The sequence below is a fragment of the Bombus bifarius genome, unplaced genomic scaffold (assembly GCF_011952205.1).
Source record: "Bombus bifarius isolate JDL3187 unplaced genomic scaffold, Bbif_JDL3187 scf7180000007996, whole genome shotgun sequence".
NCBI classification, from domain to species: domain Eukaryota; kingdom Metazoa; phylum Arthropoda; class Insecta; order Hymenoptera; family Apidae; genus Bombus; species Bombus bifarius.
The window spans coordinates 5898263-5921571 of NW_022884376.1; the positions used below are offsets into that span (position 1 = coordinate 5898263).

General features: G+C 36.8%; 2 protein-coding genes across 4 annotated transcripts; both read right to left on the minus strand.

Annotated features, from left to right (window-relative positions):
- Positions 1–863: 863 nt before the first annotated feature.
- Positions 864–4923, minus strand: LOC117206053. 3 transcript variants are annotated; one of them, XM_033445040.1, is made up of 3 exons: positions 4840–4923; positions 1400–1473; positions 864–1330 (listed from the first exon to the last, which is right to left on the minus strand). In XM_033445040.1, the coding sequence occupies exons 2-3, from the start codon at positions 1419–1421 to the stop codon at positions 1059–1061; spliced, it is 294 nt and encodes a 97-aa protein (XP_033300931.1). In that variant the 5' UTR covers positions 1422–1473; positions 4840–4923; the 3' UTR covers positions 864–1058. The 3 variants fall into 3 exon arrangements, with proteins under 3 accessions (XP_033300931.1, XP_033300933.1, XP_033300932.1); XM_033445042.1 differs by lacking the exon at positions 4840–4923 and adding an exon at positions 4602–4788; XM_033445041.1 differs by lacking the exon at positions 4840–4923 and adding an exon at positions 1566–1871.
- Positions 4924–19634: 14711 nt separating this feature from the next.
- LOC117205933 (protein obstructor-E-like) lies at positions 19635–22629 on the minus strand. Its single transcript, XM_033444794.1, has 5 exons — positions 22435–22629; positions 20735–20929; positions 20287–20471; positions 19900–20132; positions 19635–19816 (listed from the first exon to the last, which is right to left on the minus strand). The coding sequence occupies exons 1-5, from the start codon at positions 22481–22483 to the stop codon at positions 19780–19782; spliced, it is 699 nt and encodes a 232-aa protein (XP_033300685.1). The 5' UTR covers positions 22484–22629; the 3' UTR covers positions 19635–19779.
- Positions 22630–23309: the final 680 nt, after the last annotated feature.

The following is a 23309-nucleotide window of genomic DNA, read 5'->3' on the forward strand; positions in this document are numbered from 1 at the left end:
TAACATTACGCGCAATTAGATCGAAAATAATTGATTAACTTTCCAGAAGAAGTAATTGATTGATTTTTAGAATATTAATACGCAGCTGAGATTTCATCGAAATATTCAACGAATACGAATATATCTATTTGAAATTAAAATAATATTTCCACGTAGATGTTCTTTCTGAAGAATTTATTTTATCGTCTAGTGGTTAAAAAGAAGGAATCACTGCTCAAATTTACTTTTAATTCGAAGGTAAAGAAAGTGAGAAATACGTGTAAAGTTTGATATAGAAATCGCTCGAAATTACTCGGATACAGTGCTGATCAGAGTGAATGACTTATGTCGAATGACTGCGAAGTAAGAAATTTCCGGAAAAGGTTTCCATCATGAACTACACCTCGCGGAGATTGGACTGCATCTTTTACGATAGAGTCGTGAATATCTTAAATTCCGCAGCTCTGCCTCACTATCCGAAGACGTAGTCTAAATTACGCTCTTATGAAGCGAGACAGTTCCAGGCTTTTTGGTGCATGCGAGAATAATCTTTAATATTTCATTCTACTTTTCAAAAAATGGTAAATAAAAAAGCTATACTTAGTCCAGAGATGTTGCTTTCGTTCGATCTGAAGTTCGTTAATATGTGTAAAGAGGAAGACAGTACAGGGAACAAAAATTTGACACGGACAAAGGAAAGGCAAACGAGAGAACTTTCCCAATTTAATTATTTTTTTAAAGTGAGGAATTGTTGAAGGTATTGCTCCCTTTGACGTATGCAAAATCCTACTTGTTGAATTATACATGATCGTATTCTTAGCAGTGTTTCCTGAGTTTTCAATTACTGTAGAGGCTGAATGATAAACTGTCTCATTTAATCAACGTTTTCAATATCTTAGGAATTTATTATTGATTTTACATTGAATAGTAGCGATGTTTATAAAGTACATAATAGAATCGCGCGATTGAACAGTCTCGTTATTAGTAGACGCTCGCGTATTTCATGTATTTCAAATTACTTGAATAAAAGTAAAATATTCTACAAAATATATGTATACACACTGTATTTGTAGTGTAAGTTATCCATCGTCCATATTCATCGTGCTCGTCATTTCAGCATCCTGTTGATCAAGCTGTTGATGCCATCCGATTAAGAAAAAATAAATTTTAATTATCGTAAGGCACACCGCTCCAATTAAATTGTCCAATCTTTCAGCCAAACAGTAATGATAGTACCTAAATCTATTGAAGTAGTACTTCAATGTGTTTCTCGGCTTCTCTTGTACGTTTTTCTCATCTTCTTGATTAGCTGTTGAATTTTCTACGTCCGTAGTCTGCAGGGCTTTGTTTCCTGTTAATGAAACCTGTTGCGGTAAAACTACGGCTCTAGATATTTTGTATAAAGGCTGATAGAACTTACGTCGTTTAACAGCTCTCTCCATATTTATTATTTTTGTATTCTAATGATTTTCTCGCGAGATCACAACTGACTGCCTGCAACATGTGTATAAAACTAAGATAAAACCTGAACTGACATACAGACTGACGTACGCTTAATTAAAAATACATCTTGTGAATTCCTTAACTGTTTCGACTTAAAGAAAGGAACGACTCCTGAAAAGGTAATGTCTCTCGTTTCTTTTAATTTTTAAATAACGTAAAGTGGAATAAAGCGCTCGAATATCCTTTTCCTTCTAAATCACTTCAGTGCTCTCTTCTAACTTTCTTCAAAACGGTCAGTTACTTAAAAGCTTTAAAGAAGCAAAGTCGAGAAGATAAATACCGAAAGTTTCGTACAAATATATCTAAATTAAATTTCCAATGTTGTTTTCAATATTTTTGCAACAACCTCTGTATAAAATGATTAATATAATCTATCATACGTGAGTTTAATCTACTAGATAGGTACATACATTGTCTCAGACAGCATCCTATCTTGAAAATCACTTTCGACCTTTAAAAATTGAAAAAACATCATTTAAAACTTAAAAATTCCACGACGATTCGGACGAAATGAAAAATTCATAAAAGAGTTGGTGCGCGAACGAAATACGTTGCTGTCGCGTGTGACAATCATAGGTTTCCTTAAATTACAATAGGACGAGAACCGTGTCCCGGAGATTTCGTTGCTGGAAAACGTGTAATCTCGTCACGCGTAAAATGGGAGAGAACAAAACCCGATTACAATTCCACGCGAACGTATTTCAACGCTCCGAAACGTTTTATCTAGTGACGAAAATGGAGACTGCCAATATTTCGTAAACGAAATTCTATTTTGGTCGGTCGCGCGTTATGCCGAAACACGACCGTAGCGGTAGAAATATTTCCAAAGCGACACAATTAAAATATGCCAGAGAAAAGAATTGCTCGAACGCTAAAGTTATCTCCAGTTTCGGTAAAAAAAAAAAAAAAAAAGTATAAAAGAAAGAAGAATGAAACGCCATGTATTCCGCTTGCAACGTGCTAAAACAAAATACGCTTTAGCGATGACCTATAACTGTTCCATTTGATACAATCTATGTATGTACATGTTAATATACGCTCCTTTTATTCTCCGCACTTTTTCTCTCTAACATGTTTACGTGCATTTATTTCGTTTATGGCATCATTTATCTTTTTTAAGCTTCGTATGACAATATATCGAAGAGCAAAAGACAAAACAAGATATGTGTGCTTGGTAAAGTCTCGATCTCATATTAATAATATATCTTCCAACGAAAATTAAGATCACATAGTATAAAGAAAAAATTATGAAAGATAGACAGGAATAAAAATGTTTAAGCTCGTGAGGTCGATTTTACACCTTGAAGACTGCATAACTAATCTCTGCACGTTGATACTTCGAATCATACTTATCTTTAACCCCTTCCCGTACTTTAGCGAGTCAGAGTCGCGATGAAGATTTTGGCCCAAACATGAATATCGCGAGTCTGACTCGCGACCAGATACCAAACGTAAACATAACAAGCCGAGCTCGCGGACTGTTTTTTTTTTGCCCGTTACGATCGCGACTGAATGTTAATTTCTGTTTACGAGCATCAGTCTGGTCTGTTTCGTCGAACTAAATGGCACGGGAAGGGGTTAAGGCTACTCATAAAACTGTATCAGGCTTCGGTGTTTAGCGTCATAGCGAAATACTATTCGCAATGAAGAATAATTTAGAAAAATTAAACACTACCTATAGAATTTTATTCTATAACTTTCATTCCAATTACTTCGTACAATTTCGTAGAAATAGCCATATCTGCAGACAATAATATTGCTTCCAGCGTCTAATTCATATACTATTTTATTGGGAAATGAAGATACATAAACGTGATCGATAAACGAAAAAGAGAAACGCGAAAACTCCATTATTTTCCGAAATGGAGCGAAGGGAAACGGCAGAAATTGAAAAACAGCGATCGAACGACGTATCTATTCGGATGGTTAATAAGGTTGAAATTCTCCGCGTGTTCGTCAGGAAATTAAGGAAACGTATTTTCCTTAATTACACGGTGTCTGGGAAACGATCGATCGAACGCGTTCACGGTTGACAGAGCGTCAGGAAGCGTTTCGAAATGCTCGACAAAACAGCGGCTCCGAATGAAAATCGAGTCTCCGTTCGATTTGACCGTTCTGCTCGGCAGAGCGACATCGAAACACCGAGTGTGAACGAACAAATGATATTTCCGTATTATCGTCGTTATCGAGAAACAATAGGTGTCACGTTCCATGCAGCCAATACCGAAGGTCGGTCGCATGTTTTTCGCGAAATTTCGAGAACGACGTTGAACTCACGTATTTTCTAGCAATTTCACGTTCGATCATTCGATTCCCTGGGATAAAACCGCCAGACCTGCATTCATCACCGCGAATGCTGTTTTTTATAGACGAATGCGCTGCGTCGGCATGAAAAAAAAAAGTTGAAGGTTGTTTAATGTCTCTCTCTCTTTCACTCCTCGGCTCTTTTTTTCCTCTTTTTCAGAGGCTGTCTCGATTTAGCTCCCAGGAGGTTAAGCGATACGCCTAGATATACGACGCGTCGATACGAGCAAGTGCATTGAAGTGGAGTTTTTGACGGATTGCCGGCAAAGAATTCGACTATTCCTCCGTTTACGACATTAATTTCAAATAGATATGAATATCGATCTTTCCTCGTTGCTAGACATATTTATTTTCCTTATCGCCTGCCAGAAATAGCGCTGAATTTTACGTTCGAAGAAATACATACGAGTCTCGTAAAATTGTCGACGATCTACGTAAACGATAATTAATATCATTGATACATGTATATAGAAATTATTTAGATGAAAAAATATAATAATTGAGTTTCCTTTTCCAAACGTTCGATTTGTACAGAAATGTAATACACACGTAACACGATGCCGCAGACCAACAATTGTATCGTATCGTTGTACTAGTGATTTCAAATATAGTAATCGCAGAACGATTTTAATCTTAGGCTTCCAGTGGTACAGCGTAAGTCTCTAGTGAAAACCACAAAAGCCCGACAATATTGATTAACGCCGGGAATTCCTTTCACCATCGCCATTACTTTTACTTTAAACGTGACAAAGAGTACCTCGGAAGAAGATAAAAAACGCTTTATCGCGCAAAGCATTCCCTGATAATTTAAATACCTTTAATCCGAGCCACTTCAATCCTTCCGTTGAACAGGCAATTATTCTTTGTATTTCGTTAATTGCAAGAAAAGGAAGAAATTAGAGAGAATTATACATCTGTTTACTCAAACAGAAAATTTCTGTAACGCCTTAGAAACTACCGACGACCGCTTTACCACTGATATCCTATTTCACTTTTATTGTCTATATGTAGCGTACGAATAAAAATAATTGCTAAAAATTAATTATCAAATACCTGAATAGTTTTCTATGGTCGCAAGTAATTACGATTTAAATATCCAAGTTAACCGTACTACTTCGAATACCGATTCATAATGTACTGGCGTATGTTCATTCGTCACTTGCAAGCCAAATGATATGCAATTCGTGGGTCGTGCGACAATGTTAGAAGTAATAAAACCTTGAGTACAATACATTCGATAATATTATCGACTACGCTTATCACACTTAAACAATTTTTACTGGCTATTCGGCAAAGTTTTAGTAGCGCACTATTATTTTTAGCAAATATTGAAACAATGCCTCGTAATATTTAATACACGAGACGAAATAAACGTTAAAATAATCAAACGTAAATTCCACATAGCGAACAATGTGACATTGATACGATAAATAGATTCGAAGTTACGGGGAAGCGAACCAGAAGCAACCAGAGCTTTCGTGAAAAATGGTAAAAATTTCGTTGGCCGTGCGTGACCAGAGTCCAATACAGCGGATCGTTTCCTCGAATTTCCTTTCGCCTTTCAACTCCGTCTTTCTGTCTTCCAAATACACGTCGATTTCTATAATCCTGTTTCATAGCCTCGCCGCAATATATTACGATTAAAACGATACATTCTGGATTCGATCCGTTATCTCACCATTCGCGTATTACAATATTGATTCTGTTCGAGCCACGACGAAATGAACCGTGAATAAAATAAATTCGAGATTTGATTTTCCAACCAGTGAATATCGAAGGTGGTACGAAGTAATTTCCAAGCGTATCGCTGATTTCGTTAGCGACGGAATCCTTAGAACTGCAGAGGAAATCTTTCCTGTAGAACAAGAATTCCTTCGGTAACTTTATCCCACTGCGTTCCCTTTCATGAAAAATGGGATGGCAGAACTGCTGCCTGGGTAGGACAGAAAATTAAACTAGGATAATGTGCTGTTGCTCCATTCAAATCCATAAGACCATTCTTTTACCTTTCTCTCTAAAAACGCCATTTTCTCGTTCATTCGATTCGATGTACGACGAATGGTCACGTCGAACTTAAAATCCCTCTAAAGCGCTTGAAAATCAATTCCCGGCTTTATGCATTAAAAATCCAATTTGAACGCGTGCTTCGCATAGTTCTATAAATAATTTACGGAAAGTATCGTATATAACACGCGTCGATGAATTGACGCGTTTTAAAGCGATAGTCATCGCGAAGCTGTTAAAAAGTGATTTATATAACGTTGCTTCATCGAGCAATCTTGTTAGTGGCAGGCAAGTGTGATCGAGTTTGCGCGAAATCTGCAAGTAAATTGAAGAGTTCAATCAGACAGACCAATGAAAACCGATGGGAATGATAACGAGCATTTTTCTCAATTATATACTACGCTGATATATCTATCGTATTTACGGTTAAAACCGACCCGATCGCTATTGTTTTCCTTTTTAACGATACTTCTATGTTTCGTTGCTACTGAAATATATAAATTAATAGGATGGAATAACGCGCAGGCTAGATATATATTAAATTAAATAATCAAGCGAAGGATCGATTGATTTCGTTCAAAGTGCAGGACATTGAATCAAAGAACCAATAAGAAAACGTGAACTGCAGATGACATCCATGCTAGTAAGAACAATGAAAATTCTTTATCAAGGAACTTATCGTTTCTTAAATAATATCGAAAGCAATTCACGTTTACGCATCAATTATCGAAATTCTGGGAAATTATAACTTGATCGAGATTCCAGACTAAATTTAATTACGGTAAAAAGTTTCAAAGGCTGACAGACATGTAATTTGTAAGATAATAGAGCAGCCGCCGATAAAAGACGGCTGTGTCCTAATGGAATGAAGTCTCACCCATACCAAGGAAAAGATGCACAGTCTTGTAGAAATTCAGCTGACGTTTCATAATCACAACTTTTTCTAAAAATACTTTCTGTCTGTTGTGACGAACTACATTAATTCTTGGAAATACAACAGGATGTTTAAAGGAACTCGCTATTAAGGACAGCACCAGGTTATGTCTAAATGAATAATTTCCGCGCCCTTTGCGCCGGCAAGCAACGAACGAGATTAGCAAGCTAATTAGTCAAATAACGTAGCTCGTCCAAACGCGCGATTAATTCTCGAAACGTTCAACTTGTTAGAAACGATCTGTCAACCACTCTGGATCGATATTCACATTAAAACAAACCGGTGTATATCGAGCCACTCGAAAGTAACATCGTTCTCCTTATTCGATAACTTTGTGCAGTTTCGAAAAAGGACACAACGACGCTTCACGCGTAATTCACAGATCGTCTAATTAGTTTTGGTAAAGCGTAATGTCAAGTTTAAAAATGTAGTTGCCATCCTTTGTATTTCCATAGCGAAACGAGTAGAAGGCGAAGGAGATTGCGTTAAGGAGATTAAATGTATTCGCGAATAAAAGCAATTCCTGTGCACGCGTTTCAAGGGCACAAAGAAAATTAGAGTGGAATGGAAAGGAAGGAAAAAATAAGAGGAAGGAAGGAAGCGACGTCGGTAAAAGGGAGAACCGGCAGGATAAAATCGCTGAAGGTGAGCGAACAGTAAATCTCGCGGTACTGCGTCACGACGACGAGACGATTTGCAGTCGGCGCTGCCACTAATTGCATGTCAGCTCCAATGTTTTGCGTTTTATCTGACCGGCATGTCGCTCTTGCTATCTACCATCCGTTAACTGCCGTGTGAAATTCCACGGTGCAGAACCGTGTGTCCCTCGCTGCTCGAAACGCGGATGCTCCACCGAGCCCACCATCAACGATTTCATTCGTTATTGCACGCCGTTTAAAGAACAAGATTTTTACGATCTCTTCGTATGTTCTATACTACGATACTTCGATAGTGTTGCGGTATTAAAGAACGCATCGTTGCGTTCACATTTTCGGGTAAACCATAAACGTTTAATAGATCCGTTCTGTGCATCTGTTCTTCCTTTTTTTCCACGCTTCCTTGTCTGTTCTTCCTTTTTTCAAACCTCTCTCTTTTCTTTTTACCGGTCGAGAAGAATATTTGTCGAAGCTCGTACGCCACGTACGCAAGGTTGTGACGTGTTGTAGGCCTGTACAATAAATCGTTCAATTCAGGCTATTGTAGCATGACGTATCATGTGACTCTAGGGCGATTGCCTAGGCAGAACCATCGTTAGTATCGGATATCGATTATGTATGGGGTACCTTTCACGTGAAATTTATCACTCAAAAAGATGAATTTGGCTGTGTTCTCGACTTATGATCGTTGCGAGATAAGCTACGAACAAATTCGATACGCGAGCAAAATGTTACGATCAAAGGTGTATATAACAGCGTAGACAAAGATCGGTGTGATATTGAATCGTTCCATGTAGACTACGAAATATGAGTGTCCAAGGCAGATATCAAGTACGTTACTCTGGCCGTTTTTCGAAGATTCGACGATAAGTCGATTATTGAGTCTTCCACGATAAAACGGTATAACGAGAAGGAATACGAATTACGTATTTCCTTGTTTTTTATGGGCTGACGAAAATTAAATCAATCACGTAGAAAGCCTTAACTTTTGATATGTAAAACAGAACCTCGCTGCTAAATTCTGTAGACGCGTTCTTATTTTTTATACAGGAATCCCATCAGCTGAGTCAACACGCCAATTTACCATACGTTCCAGTCATGACCTGGCCTCTTTCGTGGCGCGACTTTCAGACAGTGGTAGGAAATGGAAGGATTAGAAGACTGCGAAGAACGTGGTGGAGGATTTGGTGGAAAACGCAGAACCCACTTAAGGGCGAAAATTTTCGTTGAAAGTCGGCAAATAAATAATTCTTGAACGAGGCATTTCCGCGGAACGAAGACCCACCTTTCCCTAGTACAAACTCAGTTCGGATTCTCTATCCTCCTTTCTAGTTCAGCCAGATCCAAGAGCGACCTTCCTTTTCTCGTGGGACAGCCACCCTTATCAACCATTGATTTACATCTCGAATTGTTCCTGCGGGAACCCGCCTACCTGTCGCACTCCTTCCGTTCCTGTTTTTCTTTGCCGACATTCGGGTGACTTCGTCATTCGACTTTTCGTTTTATCCTCACTTCTGGCTTCTGCACAATACCCTCACCCGTGACCACTGTGCTCTACCGCTTTCATTCCTCGATATACGATTCACGCTCGCTCCTAAATTATGCGATGATACATGTCGGTTTTCACTTCTAATTTCTATTTTTTATGATAGATTAACTTCCAGTGAGCAAGTTTCTTTCGTAGCGGACAAGCTACGTCGATATTCAGTTCATTTTCTTTTTCTTTCTTATTATTCCAGACTCCGAAAATACCCGGAAAAATTCTGATGTATTTATCGAAACCTTTACTACGTTGTACGATCAGATTTTAAATCAAACGTTTGAAATAGTTTTCAGGGAAGATACAAATACGTTTTGGAAAGATTCACAAGCGAAATTTTATTTGAAGCGTAAACAGATTACCTACGAGTGGTTGTAAAAGATGGACTTGTTAATAGGTATGTTAGGTACTGAAAAATAGTACTTTGGAATAAATCCTGCTTTTTTTCGTGCAGCATATACACACAATGTCGTACAACGTGTAGAGTCCCAAGTTTCTCAATTACCTAACCATTGTTCTTGCAAAAAAATAAGCATAGTTCGATAATCACGGAGTACTTTCAGGAAAATGCGTCGAAACAATGACGACACGGAAAGTTACGATCGAATAATCACCGTGAATAATGAGAAAAAATTGAAACCATTAAAAAAGAATACACGAAAACTTACTAGACACTAGATGGTAATGGGAAAAATCGAGCAACGATAAACCAGACTATTTTGCTAATAGATTCTTCAACGAAATGAAAAGATCGCAGCCGATACTACGTTTAATGGAGTAGAAATAACGTTCATAACGAGAACTTTGGAAGATGAATCCTCACACACTTTGGTTTTTATAGTGTTCATTCCCAACCCTGCACACTGTACACTGTACATTATCTTTCTTGCGCATTCTCGTTTGCTCGTTAGCACGTACAACCAAAATTACTAAATTCTCTCTCTACCAGAATAATATACAATTAAAACGTAATCAAATTAGCTGAACATATAAACACCGTAGAAATAAAATTGCATGAAGGATACAGTTGGAACGATCGATCCGATTTAATATATAAAGTGAATTAATATTTTATCGAGTTATTTTTCGCAAACATATTATTCATTTGACGAAACTTCTTAAAAAGCTACTCTGGCTTTATTGGCATGTTTCAAGGATTCCTGACCGATCAAAAGTTAGAAGGCTTTCAAAATGCCAGCTAAAGATTCAAGAGTTTTAGAAGTTTCAAAGTTTCCCAGAATTTCAAGAGTTTTTAAGATTCTCGATATTTACAATACTTTCTGTTCACGATCGTTCCGTGAAATTATTTTCCAAATTTAAGATTACGTGCTCGAAGTGCCCGAGATCGTATTGATTTAGAGGTTTTTAAATTGCTCCCTCGTTAAACACTCGATACGATTAAATCGGCATGCAGAGGTTTAAGAAATTATTTAACGTTTTCGATAGAAATATCGTAATATCTGTTTTATATATTTTACGAACAACAATTTAATTAAATTACCATGTATCGTAATAATGATTAATGCGTTAAAGTGTCTTGGAACTTCTCTTGATTAACAGTTACCGCGGTGTAAACCTCATCGAGTTCATTTGTCATTCAAGCGGTTCAATATGTTAAAGTGTCAGCTTGTCAAACTAACAACGCAACGACTTATCTAATAACATCTGTACTCTATGTAGGCGCAACCATTATACATACGAAGTTTCATTAATCTGTCACATATTCTTTGAACGTTAGATCCAACTAAAACCGCCGGAGGTATACATATACTATAAGACATACATTGCCTGGCTTAAGATCAAACTTAATTTTTAACTATCCGACACATACATCGTATCTGATTTGCGAAAATATGAAAAATAAATCACTTATATTCTCTACGAAACATTCGAACAAACAAAAACAATAATCATTTAATATCATACCTATCAATCATTTATACATACATCAAATGATAAATTTCCTGTATAACTGTACGCATTATGAAGCATCGAATTCATTATACATGTCCCTTCGTGCAGAAGTTAGAAATATTAATTAATAAAATTATTAACAAACTAACTTTATCAATAAAGCAAATTAACCTCTGTACCACTAAATTAATATCTTTCAATAATAAATGTCATATGATTTGTAGCCATTACCGATTATGTATATATTAATATCTGCAATTATACTAATCGAATCATTTAACCTGTTTGGTTATCATTTTACCTAATCATTAACCTATTTTCTATACAATTCGTAATACGTCGTTCGTTATTCTGTAATATATTGTTTACTTCTAGGGCTCGCAAAGTACGGCAAAATAGTTGCAATTGCTAGTCAAAGAGGCAACAAATAAAGCGACGATTTATCTTATTATTTACGATACTTCGTTATTCTTTCCGCTTACCGCGTTACTTTTGCAGGTAGCCCCGAAATTCGATTTTCTCTTTTCGCCAACATACCCCCTGACACTTTAACTGTTCGTTGTATCTAGTCGGTACTCTATCTCTGTTTTTCCACGATTGCTTCGCGGATACACGATTAACCCAATAGCACCGAAAGAACGATAGAACAATCAGCAGTAAATATAAAAAGAACGATATAACGTGTTTGGTGACAATTCGTTTTCCACTATTTCGCACGACACGATACCACGTTCGTTGTCGTCTAGTAATTTCTGCGGAACGTATACACAGTACATACAGGATTCTGTGCACCAGAAATCGAAACAGCCGCTACAAATGTTAGTGGCGAAATATTAATGAAAGTCGCATCTAAGCAACTGAAACGTGATTGATTGTTTTCATTAGCATTGTACATTAAAAAATAGAATGTTTTAGCCCCAACAGCGGGCACAATTGGAAATTCATCGAATGAAAATAACAAATTCCAAATATGCGTGTACTTATAGAAATGCAAACGTCGACAACATGCGTATATGAATAGAGATCGAACGTGTCGGTTTTACCGAGAATTCATTTTTTGACTGAATATTATACATTATGAAATTGTTTGTAATAACGGCTGAAATAGAACGTTCATTTAAAAACATGTAAATAGAAGCGGAGAAATGAAATACCTGTAACTGAATATTAATATTTTTACGTACTCTCTCGTCGCTGTTGCAAGACAAGGTCGTTTTAAATGTAATTAAATACGCGGAAAAAAGTAAACTAAAATTTATTTAATTAACGTAACATTGTCTAGGAAAAGTCGCGGAAATATTATATTTGAAATTCAGAATAAAATATGTTTCAAGAATTAAATTTTAATTCCATATCTATCAGAATTACATAGTTTTCGCGGTTAGGTCGTATTTGAAAATTGTTCAGCGTAGAAATTGTATTTCATTACGGAATACCTTTGACAATCAAAGGTATTTTGTAATCTTTGATAATAATCCGAATAGGGAATAAGGAATCCGAATAAGGAAAAAAAGTATCACGAGAGAAGTGTTAAGGAAAGGCAAGGAAAACTAATTTGCCTTTACTGGAAATGATTGCATCCGTAGCAGTTGAGTACCGGTGTTTGCTCTCAAGAGATTAAGAGTTACCTACACGGATACTCTGTACTCGCGCGTATATTGGTCTGTCTGCGTGTCTCCATCGGGACACCCGAAAGAAAAGGAAACATCAGACCCACACAAAACAAAAAAGAACAAGTTTCAGGCAGAATGCACCCGGCACGTGTTACATTACATGCAACCATGCGATTGCTTCCCCATTCTAGTTGAACTCGTACTCGAATCCATGGACAAACATCCTCCGACAATCTTGCTGAACGAAAAGGCGTTTCCATCGGGATCCCTTTTCTTATTTACAGTAAGAGACGATTTCTCTCCGAAGTCTTCTTGCTCCGACATGTTGCTTACCTCGTGTAGGATTTATATTTTACGTTAAGAAAGTTCATGGAACGAAATCCCAATTTAATTAAAGGAAAGTTAATCCTTATAAGTTGTGAGAGATAATCGAGAGAGAATGGAAAATTGAAAATCTGAGTGGAACGGGATGAAATCTTAACTGAAATATTTATCATCTTCGATCCAATCAACTTACATTCGCGGAAGTTTTAGAACTTCATTGAACATGCTCTTCTACAATGATATATCACAGAGTGGTGACTGAAAGAGATTCGATAAAGTAGAGCTACATCGGTTCTTTTGAAAGTTACCTTTTGTTCTCAGATAGGAAACTTTCAACTTACTTATACATACGGATGATAAACCTTTCGAAGGCTTCAGCGCGACAAAATCATAATTTTATTCGCGGTAGACAACGTGTCAAGCGAATGTTCGACAACATTTGACTAAACCCTGGAAAGAAGCAGAAAGCAGGAACAATAAGTTGTTTAATCTTTGTGACATTCGAGTGCGAAGCCGGTAAAAATAAACGTAAAATCCGGTATCGTATAGAGAACAAGCATCGATCGACAAAATGGCGTCGGCAGGATTAATCTACTATTGTACAATAAAAAGTGGTTTTAAAAAGATCGAACGCCAGGAAGGTTATTCTTTAAATTCGAACTATGCCTCACCGAAATATCTCGACTAGATCAACCATCAGAAATCGTGAGTTCTTCTATCGCGAGATTGAAAGGGTAACCTAACTCCTCTCCTTCCCCCCCCCCCTCTCCCGGATGACACACTAAGATGCTATACCCAGACGTAAGAACGCAAGAGAACCTGATGAGCTTCCAGCTTTCCTCCTCATAGAATATAGAACATAATGTGTCCTACCTTGTCTTCATCCTCCGCTATTCTGTCGGCTCTCCAAAGATCCTCCTCGGACACTACACTCTGACATGAAATAACGTCCACCACGACACATATGAAAACAGGACCACGTAAGTGTGAACATGGAATTCTCTAGAATATCTCACTCACGGGCGACACCTTGTACGACGGAAGTAAATACACTGAGCAATATTACGCGCAGCAAGAATTCGTAGACGGGGAAACGACAAGGTTATTTCGTCCGTCCGTCCCGTCGCGAAACACATTTCTTATTCGACCGAAACAACACATGACACGAAACGACCTCCACGGTGTGCGGTCGCGATACATACGCGGAAAGATTTCGCCAGCTCGCGCCATGTCGCTTCATCGATCGTACTACTAATTATCGATATGTATCGTGAGCTCTGTCGAAAGGGAGACCTATGCGTGCGCATTTCAATGCGCATCTCGACCGCGCAACCAAGCTTTCGGCGGTTTTAATCGAATTTCTGTGGGCGATCTTGATCATGTTTGCGCCTCGATAATTCTCCTTTTGTGTCGCAATATCACATCTTACGCTTAAATGCGTCAAGAGTCTTAAATAAAACAGAACCGTCGATAAGGTGTTGGTTACCTCAATCGAATAAATGAAATATCAGAAATCTGAATATAAAAACAAAATTGGTCGTTATTCCTCTCATTATGAGTTCTCTTGATTTCGTTCCTGTTCCAGTTTCTAGGTTCTTCGTTCTCCATTTCTTCGTCGCTACGCAGTGGCGAAGTTGGACGGAACTCGTTATCGGATAGAACGGCCGATTACCGCCTCGTCTCGAGTTCGTCCTCGACTTTTAACGCGATTATACGTTGCAGAAACGCTAAATTGCACAGCGCAACGAGAGTTAACGCCTACGAAAACTGCAAATTCGTACAACGTACCTATGAACAGATAAACGAGCTTACGAAAGATAAAAATGTATTAGGTTCGCGCATGCTGGATGTCGTTTCCTGCAATAAAATTTTAACCATGCTAATCTTGGATTATAAAAAATGCTAACGAATAAATTCTGTGAACGGTCGCCAAATGATAGCCGTTGTTTACAACTGGAATTCTATATAATTGAATAGAAACCTCGAATAAAAGCCTATACACCATTTTGTTCAAAGTTTAATTAAAGTGTGGATTCTACAATCCTAGTCAATCGCTTTAGTACAGATAGATTGTGAATACTTCGTTAGAGAGCGATGTAACGATGAACACAAGAAACACGTTAAAAGCTTGAAACTTATGGGGCAACCTAAAAACCATTTTTTTATAAAATGTACTAAATGTGCCTTACACCCTTATTCGAGGTTTCCGTTTAATTGTCTACTCAGAAAAATTGGAAAGGAACGAACTTTTGCAATAATTTAGTAATATCGCGACAACTTCCGCTCGAATAAAAAATTCCGTTAATATCGGAAAACAATCGTTAAACGTTACGCACGACATTTAATCGATAAAATCACTTAACGGAACAAAGATCTGCACCGCTAAAAAATTCTTGTGTGGAAGGTAACAGACGGTACGTGGTGGCATTTGTATCGAAACGTATATTGATGGAAACATGTTACTAGCTGTTCGAGGGCGAAATAGCAAGAGCTCGAGGAATCAATCGAGTCTGAATATTTGAAGCATTCAGAATCTGTAAATAGTCAAAATTGCACTAGCTGTTCAAATAAACTATCTTCTCCGAAACCATTCATGCAACACCCGATTCCCTAAGCGTCTAACATCGTAAAAATGCGCATACCTTGGATAAATTTACTGCAACGCTGATGCTATAAACTTTGGATTACGCTCGCTTTTCGGGAAAATCTGCTCTTCCGAAAATTCACCGACACGCTCAAACCGAAAGTAATAGCTGTGAGTCATGAGACCACTGCGAAGCAGTGGCTTAAAGTTAAAAATAAATTTAACTTCAACTAAAATGAAATTTTTGTCAACTAAAAAGAATAGAGAAGGAGAGAGATAGAGAGAGGATATAACTTGTAAATTATCCACTAACCGCTGGTTATCTTTAAAGATATTGTAGTCTAAAATTCACGGTCAGTCATAAAGATCTATGCTTGCGGTACCGCGTGATTGTCCAATACTGTTAGTTGAAAATTGTATGTAATTAATCAAGTGCAACAATTGCAATATTAACACTTCCGATGTTGACGCTATTATAGAACTTTTCTCATCGTCCACCTTCGTGAAATCATTCAAATTGTCCAACTGCAGAGATTCTATTTTAAATTCTATCCGAATCCTATGCGACGAACCCTTTAAACTTGCCTCTACATCGACAGGCGGATACAAGTAAAACTAATTGTTTCCGTATTGTCTTGAAATTACATTCAGGATAATAAACGTTCCCAAATTTTCATCGAGTATCATTCAGGATGCTGGAACGCAGAATAATTTACATCAACCATAGACATTCTACCGGGATAAGAGTATACTACCTACAATATTGCAAACTGGAATGTCTGATGCCGTTGCGTTGTTTCGTAATTCGCGCATAAAAGTAACAGCAGCCGTTACAGTACAAACAACATCGTAGAACATTCTACGGTATATTGTCTTTTGCCTAAGCAGCATAACGCTAAACGCTCGATTATCATAACAATTGTTCCCGTACCGCGATACCATAATTTATGGAAGCAAAAAGCGAATCACGATTATTAGCAGGTTAAAAAAGCCGCGCGACAATCCGGGGTTGTGCTATTTTAAATGGGCTTGCTCTTGATTTCTCGCATAACCGAGCAGAAAAGAGAGAGAGAAAAAAGAAGGATCGAACTACACTTCGTTTCGCTAAAAATGTAATGAAGCTACTCGGAGGCTACGATAAAAATTTAAATACGAAGAGAAAAGTGTGTAAGAGTGGGCGAGATTAGTGATCACTCTGGCACTTTATCTCGTAAAAGGGGAGAAGGAAAATTGACGAAGGAAAAGAGAAGTTTACGAAGAACCGGAAAGGTTGAACCAATCGCTCACCTGTTCTAGCAATCGCACACCTGTAAACGTAGCCACTACTGCTAAACCAATCGTCTCGTACGAATCGTTGTTTGGCCAGTTTACGAGCCCTTGCACTCCACGGGTATCGATTACCGATCGCCTCGGCTACCGTTTTCTTCTAATTCTAAAAAATGGACCAGAGACTTTCCGCAAGCTCCAGTGAAAGGTCTGAACTCGTGTGAGAGAATCCTTGATACTGAGAAGAGAATCAACTTTTCGGAAGAATACTCCAGAACTTTCTCGCTCGAAATTCTCGAAAGGTAGGTCGATTTGGCTCGGTTACTCCATAATTACCCAATCTGCTGTATTCTTTTACGAACTAGCTAACGATGAACAGAAATTATCGGCTTTTAGAACGTTTGAACATTTCTGTACGCTCTTTTCTGTCTCGTCTTTTCAAAAAATTTTCCAATCCATAAAAAGATAATATTTTTCGCCTTTGAATTCGATCGGACAACGATAAAACGGATCATAAAGAGATCTTCAACTTTTATAGCTAAAATGTATCCTATATCTACTAGTACTCGAAACCATATACCGATGATAAAGAACCTTTGAAAACCTCTGGTTGTAAAAATCGACATAGAATAATGTAACTTTTACAGCCGTTTTACTTTTAGCTATCTTGGCCGACAGAGCCAGGATTCTGCGTGTCTAGATCCTACCGCAATCTTGAAGTAGTAGGAATAGTAGGAATAAAATCCTTTGGGTGATAGAAAAATATATTACTCGCGAGAAAAGCTATATAAGAATACTGTATAAGAAATACGAAATTTAATACTTTTGTAAAAAGATTAATTTTATATCGAAAGAAAAGCGATGACTATAAAAGCTACTTCTAATCCTTTTAATGCTAATTTTCATCGTGCATTAGAATAATTAGGGGATGAAACAAATATGTTATCGAGTAATAACTTCTGTCAAATAATAATTATATTTGAATTATTTGAGAAGTTGTATCGTATATTTCGTTGATGTTATTCGGCCAATTTATAGAAGATTGAAAGAAAACCTAAGGAGCACGGTCCTGAACAACGTAATGAAAACCAAAGGAAACCTTTATCCGACCATTTGAACGCCAATTTGCATATTCTATTGACCGTCCCGAGCTTCTCTAGTTCTGTTATTGGTGTAACTTTACCTTTCAAAGTGCTCCTAATATTACACCCCAGCTATTCGACCAACTTCTCCCTAGTCTCTTGAACGTTATACCAATAGGTGGTACGAATGTCCCTCTGCGAGTTAACGTATGCTTACATACCCACCTTTGAATCTAGTGTTCTTTACAATACTATTCGACCTCGATTATTGGAATACCATTTAACCGAATATTTAATTATTCCAACATTGTTTAATCAACAAACGTTATCGAAATTTTACCAATGAGTTATGCAATTAATTTTAATCGTTGGATTATAGTAACGAAAAATAATTCTTCGGCAATGTTTAAAAATCGATCAAAATGCCCCTGAAATTAGGCAAACTTTCTCAACACGAACGAATGTACAGCAGCTCAAGCATTGGGATACGCAGTGATTCTCAAACAGCTTATTCGTACAAATCTCAGAGAAAAATGATCTTTTCTTTCCAAAACTATTCTAATCTTTAACCTAAACTGTACAGTCAATCAAACATTTTTCATACTATTAAACAATCAGGTATTTATAAAAATACTTACTTTTCTTCGCTTTTTACCTTGTATTTTGCACTATATTATATTAAAAACGTAAGATATAGTATTAGCATTACAAAAGTATACATCATTATATAGTCAAGAAACAATTCTGCTAAAGAGAAATTGTGTATCCTTGACCAACTAGGTGGAAAAAATTTACAAATTGTAACATCGATTACAAGTATTTCGAACGAAGTATTATCAAGTCAGCAGTAATTTTTGTAACTACTGGAGAACTGGTAATTTACTTATGGTTTTCCAATGAGTAACTTGATCGCGATTAAATTTTAACCGTTGCAGTGCAGAGAGTTTCTGCTTCCCTTTCTCTGTGCATGGCACTTTAAGGTACTGTTACAATCAAGCCAGATTCAGCTGATCCTTGCTGTACGCAAGAAATTTCAGCTTAGATTGAATCGCGTATAAATGAATGCCGTGCAATTACACAAACACAGTGTAATCAGCGGACAGTTCGGAAAGTTTAGATTGGTCATAGCTATCTCTCTGCTTATGATTATTACAAGCATCTCTTACTCGATAAGTTAGAGAAATATCAAACTATATCGTCTTGTGATTTTCAACACCTTGTAAAAAACAGATTTGTCAAATTTTACCAATATTTGTCAAATGTATGCATATTTTCATGGAATTTTAGTCTCGTCCACCGTATCTTTTATTTATCTTTTGCGTTATACGTGATCCATATTCTATCTCAAACAAATTAAGTGAAAATCAAATACTCCATGTATATTACAAATAGCTCATTTTTATTTTTCAAATTTATATTTTTATGGATACGATTAAAAAGATATAACGTAAATAGAGATTCACTTTACTTATTAAAAATTATATGAATTGCTTATAACAAGCACTTTACTTTGAATACCATACTACTACTAGTAATAGAATATACTTTTGTACATTATATACATTTTGTCCGCTTTTGCATCTTTGAATTTCACATAAATACATAAAAGTCCACAGTCTAGTTATCATATATGCCTAGTAAAAAGTACATTAACACGAAAGTCGTCCGTCGATGAATTCAAGAATAAAAAGCAATAAAATGTCCAGGAGAAAGTTACCGTCGACACGCTTCGTTGGTTACGAAAGAAAACTCAAAGACACTTCGTACATATTTCAAGAAATAGAATCTGCACAGGCACGGTCCCTTCTAATATTTTTCATAGCAAATTTTAATAACGACTCAGATTCGCTCTTAAGAAACTCGTTATATCGATTCGTTGATACCATAAATGAGTTGGGATAAGCGATAAAAGAAAATACCAAAAAAAAAAATAAGATGAATAAGATAAAATAGAATTTATTATTTATGAACATTCAAATGTCTAAACACACACATTATTACACACTAAACGAGGATGACGTGATTTAAAGATGATATCGAGATCCCGATGCGGGACATATGAGTTTAGAAAATATTTTATGGTTTCTTGTCATCATCCTTGTACCAATCCTCACTGTAAAATGGTATAATCGTTTAATTAATCTTGCTTTCTGATCGTTCAAATATTTTACTGCTGTATTATTAAGTCATACGTACCAGCCGGGGACATTTTCAGGTGCGTCGCATCTTTGCTGTTCCTCGTTATAAACAGTTCCGTCGCTACAGCCTTGTTCGCGTGGTGTTACTCCGTTCAGACAGACATAAAACTTCTGACAGTCATCTGGATGAGCAAATTTAGGATGATCGACAACCATTCCTCTGGTATCGACCTGACTTTCCTTCGGACATTCGAAACCGTCTTTCAACTTCTTGTCTACTACTCCACATCCCTGTAAAGATGAAATTTAACATTACATGTAGAATACGTTGTTGCGAAACATATTAATTTTCATTTACTACGTGTACTATCAAGTTGCGATATTCTCAACATCAAGACTGAAAGAAGAAATATATTACACATGTAAAATATAGGACAACGTTTACCTCTCGTCCAGCGCTGTCAGGCCATACGCACGTGCCGCTATATTCGTCGAAATGCAATCCAGTGGTACAGGTAATTTCGATCGCTTCGCCATCGATGCAATTGTAGAAGATGTTACAAACAGATGGGTCTGGATGAGCAAAGAAACCATTCCTTCGTGGACACTTCTTGGTCGGTTGAGGTGGTTCTGTAAATATAAAAAAAATATAACGAGAATTAAAAGCACTTTCATTACTTGCCGTCATAGTATCCTGTATGTCAAGGACATCAACCGCAAAAGCCAATGACACGCGTAACATGTCGTACTTGGACAGTTCAATTTTATTCCGACGAGTGTGTTTCCAACACTTGATACAAGCATTTATTACAAAAATATGGAAAATAATCAAATTCTCAAGGACTAGATTTTATTTAATATCATCCAACGAGTACAATTTATGATGATCTTACGTAGTTCCAGACGATCTCCACAATCAACGTTGAATACGTGATCGCATTTGTTCACTTTACGATTGAGAGGATCGAAAACCAATCCATCTGGACAAACCTTCTCCGTGGCAACGCCATCGATGCATTCGTAGTATTTGTCGCACTGCTTTGAATCCTCGTACTGGCCGTCTTTGCTCGGGCAGTTGAATGCACCGTCTATAACAAGTTTCACATAAATGAAAGTTTACTCTCTTTATATATATGTATATATGCGGTAATGAAATTTTCTCCAGTTCTTTTCACGTGTAACGTTTATTTGAGAAACAACCATTTTTTATCCATTTATGCATATATTCGTAAATTTTCAGCGCCGAGGTTGGAATATTTTTCAGTTTTTCTTGACAGTGGAATTTTTACTACAGTAATAAAGTTTAATCCCACATTATTCAATCGAACAATAATCTAAATGGAATATTTTATCACGCGATACGACTGGGAATTCACGTAGGTGAAAATATCGATGAGAATTCTCAAGTGAAAATAAAGTTTAATTTTAGATTATTTTTGTTAGATAATCGATTAATATTCGCGGCCATTAAAAATCACATAGTGTAGCGATAAATCAAAGAATAATCTAAATGGAATATTTTATCAGACGACAGGGCTGGGAATTCACGTAGGTGAAAATGTCGATGGAGTAGCATTCTCGGGGGACTCGTTTTCACTTTGTAAAAATCTGGAATACAAAGAGAGAAAGAAACTGGAACAAATTTCTTAAATTTCTCCACGTTACTTGCGGCATTTACTTTGTAAGATATACCGGAAATCAATGCCACGCTTCAAGAGGCATATAAAGTAGCTTGGCGAGAAGTGCTGTAGCATACGCGAGTTAGTCGAACCAGCCTAACTTCTCTTTCTGTTCCATGAATCTTAAATTCGATCGGCATTATTTTATTTCTTTACGTAATTTATCGGTTTTACATATGTATAGAGACGACAACCACTGCAGATACTTATGCAACTCAGCGAGCAACAGATCTGACATTTACGCTTTAGAAAGTTTAGTTCGACTGTCTTTTACGCGCTCTCCAGGCGAAATGAATACCTTTGGAACGTACTAGAGACACGGATAATTTTTCTCCTCGGGATGGGCGACGAGTTTCAGACGTTTAAATAGTTATGAAATTTTACCGGTTTTACGCGATGATTACGATACCGGAAATTCAGTAGTATTTTAGAAGCTGCGGCAAACCGTGCCGAGAAATTAAGAGAAAGTCTGAGATCTGTTTCAGTGAAACCATTCTTTTCCTTCTCGGTAATTAGCATGTACTCTTTTTGCTTCTGGTTAAAAACGTGCAAAGTAAATTCGAGAAATTTCATGTTTGCTTGAATTACTTTTTGCGATGTTAATTTATAATTTAGAAATATGCAATTAAAAATTATTAATTTCTTCCATTGGTATAAATAAACCGTATAATATCGTATTTGGTATAAAAACGACACGCTCGAACGAAAGTATTTTTATTATTACAATTAATAAAACTACCTACCATTATTATTCAAAATACATCTCAATACTTAATTTAAATATTTGTGTAATTAAGTATAATATTTTTTAATATATACTTTAATAGCGAAGAGAAATATTTCCGTATAATTTCATTGTTTTAAGTATGTCCTTTCAAATTTTGCATAGAAAATTATTAAAATACGATACTTACGTGTTACGGCAATCACAGCCAATATCGTTACAAAAGATTCTCTGATCATATTTATCCTTTATTTTTTCGACTTTGATGGAAGCCAATCACGCGATCTAGCAAAGATTATTCCAAACACTGGTCACTAAAGTATGGTAATCTGTATTTTTTGGTCTTCCTTCGAAATGGTGTCTCCGTCGCGAAACACTGCAGCTCTTCGGCAACTCACCACGGTGTATACCCTGTTAGTCCCCACCACGTGCAATGCTTCGTCCCCACTTTCGTTTCGTTTTCATAGATGGATAACCGTCTAGAATCAAGATTGATCGGAGGGACCACGCGCTTTTACCCTTCTTTCCCTCTTCCAGATACCGTCACCGCTGTTCATCTTCTTCCTCTCTTCTGTGCCGTACTCTCACTTCGACGTCCTTCGCCAACGTTTGCGGAAAAATTAAAATTACAGCGATCTTTACAAATGATCATCGCGTTCCTGGAATGTTTCGAAATCCACGTAACTATAATGCTATCGGTAGTTTGCTTTTCGTAAACTTCGGTTCGCTTTTATTAGATCTGGTTCAAGTAATTTAAAATAAATCTATACATATATGTATTATGTTATAAATTTAGGTGGATGGTAAGCGAACATCGAATCTTGTTAGACAATGTTTGATCTTATTATATCATTCGAGTTACGATGTTAATTTCCTCTTCAGGAGATCGGTTACGCTACATCTTTCACTCTCTCCTCTTATGTTTCTTGCCTCTTTCGCTCCATTTCTTTCACCGATGTACTGCGTGTTTTACCTAATTGATAATTCTGGTCGTCTTCTAAATTTAGCAAAACTAGTTTTATAAAATATCGTAGTATAAAATAATTTTTGTTTATTAGTGCAGTT

Coding starts and splice junctions, on each gene's coding strand:
- LOC117206053 (XM_033445040.1), bottom strand. CDS start 1,421: ATGGAGAGAGCTGTTAAACGAC. Junction 1,331..1,399: donor GGAGAGAGCTGTTAAACGAC/GTAAGTTCTATC, acceptor TTTCATTAACAG/GAAACAAAGCCCTGCAGACT.
- LOC117205933 (XM_033444794.1), bottom strand. CDS start 22,483: ATGATCAGAGAATCTTTTGTAACGATATTGGCTGTGATTGCCGTAACA. Junction 20,472..20,734: donor TGGAGATCGTCTGGAACTAC/GTAAGATCATCA, acceptor TTATATTTACAG/AACCACCTCAACCGACCAAG. Junction 19,817..19,899: donor CCTGAAAATGTCCCCGGCTG/GTACGTATGACT, acceptor ACCATTTTACAG/TGAGGATTGGTACAAGGATG.